Here is a 3,478-nt window from a genome sequence, read left to right on the forward strand (position 1 = left end):
AGGAGGGAGGGAGGGAGGGAGGGAGGAAGGAAGGAAGGAAGGAAGGAAGGAAGGAAGGAAGGAAGGAAGGATCAATCTTGATGGGCACCAGGAGGTAAGGGGAGTGTAAACAGAAAAGGCCTGGGAGGAGCAAAAGTTAAGTCACTGGGATGGAAGTTCTCCAAATGCTGAGGATGCTTTGCAGGGACATTAATCAAACAGCAGCTACTAGAAGAGTAGATCCAGTTATAGATAAAGAGTATCAGCAAACACAGTCAAAGAGAAAAGTGCCAATAGAAAACATCCTGACTTTAAAAAAGAAAGAAAGAAAGAAAGAAAGAAAGAAAGGAAGGAAGGAAGGAAGGAAGGAAGGAAGGAAGGAAGGAAGGAAGGAAGAAACCATCTTGACTTATAATAAAAGCAAACAGGTAACTTTACCTTCAAGCACTCCCATGGCTAGGAATCTTCCGTAGAACAACTCTACCATAGGGTTCTTTGGCTTCTCTTCATCCCTAAAGCGTGTTTAAAAGATATAAATATGCTTATAACTTTCAGATCTCTAGACAATTGAGAAAACATAAAAGTATCCACTACATGAATGAATATGCGGCGAGTTCATATCATGTGCATGGCTATCACGCACACAGCTCTGTTATTTACTGTGTCACCCTGGGCACAGCATTTAAATTGATTCTTCAATTTCTTCACCTGTCAGCTAAGGATAATTACAGTGATTGAGCTCGCAGGAGAGGTATGAGGGCTGAATGAGTTACTGCAAGGGACCTACACAGACGAGAAGCCAGCCCCGCTCACAAGGTCACTGCTCTTCCTGTTATTGCTGTCTATTTCCATCTCAGACCTTCAGGCCTCTATTACACTGGCTTTATTGGGAAGAGAAGAGCGGGTTTAATCCAAATAAGTTTCTGGAAATGAAGCTAAATCTTTCCCACATTTACATAGAAAAGTCATAGTAACTACAGCAGTAACTGTCACCAGTGAGGCACCTAATGCCCTGGCCCTGAAGCATAGGCCCACAGTGTGGATGTCCTTTCCTTCGGTCAGATAGCTGCCCCAAGTTGCTCACCGAGATAGTTCCCTTATTGTTTGAAAGAAACAAGGAAGACCAGAGTCTTTCCATTATCTTTTTAGGTCTTATATTAAGCACTTTTAAAAGACTATTTTCCTATATTCACAACTATATTAATTTTTTTCATTTTGTGTTTAAATTAAAACTGGCTTTTGAAGTTCTATTTTCAATGAGAGAACCAAATATCAGGTTCTTGCTCAATGTATGACACGGGTCATCACAAGAACCTTAGAGATATGTAAGGCTCCCTCAGGCCTTACCGAAGTCCCAGCCTGTATGTGCTTCTGTGTCTGAGTGTGACAGTTTGATGCCTGGAAATGACCTAGTATTTGTCTGTTCTATGATAAATTTAACTTCACTTAACATGACTTCAAGGTTCATCTGTGAAGCACTGGGATCCCCGTTTACTGGAAGCTAGATAATACATCATGGTGTTCACTCTTTATCAGTGGAGATTTGTCCACTGGGTATACAACTTTTATAGCCTGGGTTCATAAGTCCTTCTTCACACTCTGTTTTCAACTCACTAGTACACATGCCCACAAGTTAAGATGCAGATGTAAAGACTCTACATTTAATCTTTTGGAGAACTACCACAGTATGGCTTTTGCCTGCTATGCGATTTCTTATATCAACCTTGCACAAAGGCCCTGACTTCACATTGCTTGGTATCATTTATTTCAGCCACTGTAAGGGCGAGACATGATCCGACTCACTCAACAACAAGGCACATTATATAACTTGCTTTCACCAGTACAATGAAACCAACAGTGGGACGGAACCTGGCTGGGCAGAAACCTCAAGAGTTAATGTTCATTTTCACTGCCAGATAATCACCTGTGTGCTGACTGCGCGCTTATGTCTAGCAGAGGTGTCTGTTGCTCTGCAACTCTAAGTAGAGAGCATGGACTCTTACTTACACACTGGGAGCATGAAAGGAAGTAGTAGAAGTTACTAGTTTGAGGGTTGTCACCCACACAATTATATAGCCCCAGTAGCTATCATCTCTGACTATAAAGTCCAGGTGTTTACTCACCACAACAACTTAATCTCTAGACATCTTTATAATATTTTTTTTAAACTTTGGCAATCAAAGTTTCTGGAGATTGATTTGACATAGAGGAAAACATCCAAAAATTGAAAATTCTGATTCTTTGGATATAATTACTAATATGAATCAACATTTCCGTGTAGAAAATCAACATTCTAGGCCACTCTCCAATCACACAAATTAACTCTTAGAAAGAGTAATGACTTTTGACTTCATAACTTTGCAAAAGCAACTAGAGGTGAATGGTTATAGTAATTCTGAATGCTTATTACTTCTTCCAAACCCTGTGTGTGAATTCTGCCATGGAATTTCAGCAACTGTCTACTATGGTTCTTTACATCTTCCCAGATGCTCTTTTCTCTAAGTCTCACATAATGGACCTCAGAAATACACTGTGCTTGCATCAGTAGAAACAGAAGAAACAACTGAAAAGAAATCAAGAAAAAATAAAAAGTAGGAAGGTATAGGAAATAAAGTTTACTAAAGTCAAAGGCAAAAGAAACTTTACTGAAGAAAACATTAAGAATAACTTTGGGGGCTCAAGGGATGTCTCAGTGGTTAAGAACATGGACTGCTCTTCTAGAGGTCCTGAGTTCAATTCCCAGCCACCACAAGGTAGCTCACAACCATCTATAATAGGATCTGATGTCCTCTTCTGATGTGTCTGAAGACAGCTACAGTGTACTCAAATAAATGAAATAAATAAATCTTTTTCAAAAGAAGAGGAAGAGGAGGAAGAAGAGGAAGAAGAAGAAGAAGAAAAATGTTGGGAGTATGAATGAGGTTATAACAGACAACTTATAAGAAAAGAACACCATGGCCTATAGCAGGTGAATCCATCACTGAGAAAGTGTTGGTGAGTGTTTCCTTAGGTGTTTATGGCCTCTTCCTCAAGCATAATGTGTGTAGAACGTTGGGGGAATAGGCTGGCTTCTCATCAAAGGAGAAACAGGATCACTCCCTCTATATACTTGTACTCTGGCTTTACTGGCAAAACATAGAGTGTCCCTCAGGATGGGCACAGCAAGGTGTCTCAAATCAGTGTAACATCACAACCAGAAAGAATTTAAAACTACTCAAAAGTAAATGAGGATATATTCCCATGAAATTTATGATGTAAACCAGAAACTGGGAAGGGAAAAAAACTGTTTTATGAACATTTTAGAAAAAAGACAAACTTAGGCACTAGTTTAGAAACAAGTTTAATGATGTAAGAAAAAGTCAGTAGGCAAAAGAATGGTTAAATAAACTGGAGAGTGGAAGATGGAAGGTATAATAGATAAAAGCCGATTGAGCAGTATGCTTTCAGACACACTCTACAATGGTTACCTAAGAGGAAAAACGAGGAGTTTCAGGGTAAG

The 3,478-nt window shown here is 39.5% G+C and overlaps 1 protein-coding gene across 1 annotated transcript in view; it reads right to left on the reverse strand.

Annotated features, from left to right (window-relative positions):
• The window catches only part of Usp25 (ubiquitin specific peptidase 25), a 105,513-nt gene that overhangs the window by 45,760 nt on the left and 56,275 nt on the right, over positions 1-3,478 (reverse strand). Inside the window, exon 9 of the mRNA XM_028757207.1 lies at positions 418-491. Within this exon, the coding sequence (XP_028613040.1) occupies positions 418-491 (74 nt within the window). The remainder of the gene's footprint in view (positions 1-417; positions 492-3,478) is intronic.

This window comes from Grammomys surdaster, unplaced genomic scaffold, assembly GCF_004785775.1.
Source record: "Grammomys surdaster isolate TR1022 unplaced genomic scaffold, NIH_TR_1.0 126153, whole genome shotgun sequence".
Lineage (NCBI taxonomy): Eukaryota > Metazoa > Chordata > Mammalia > Rodentia > Muridae > Grammomys > Grammomys surdaster.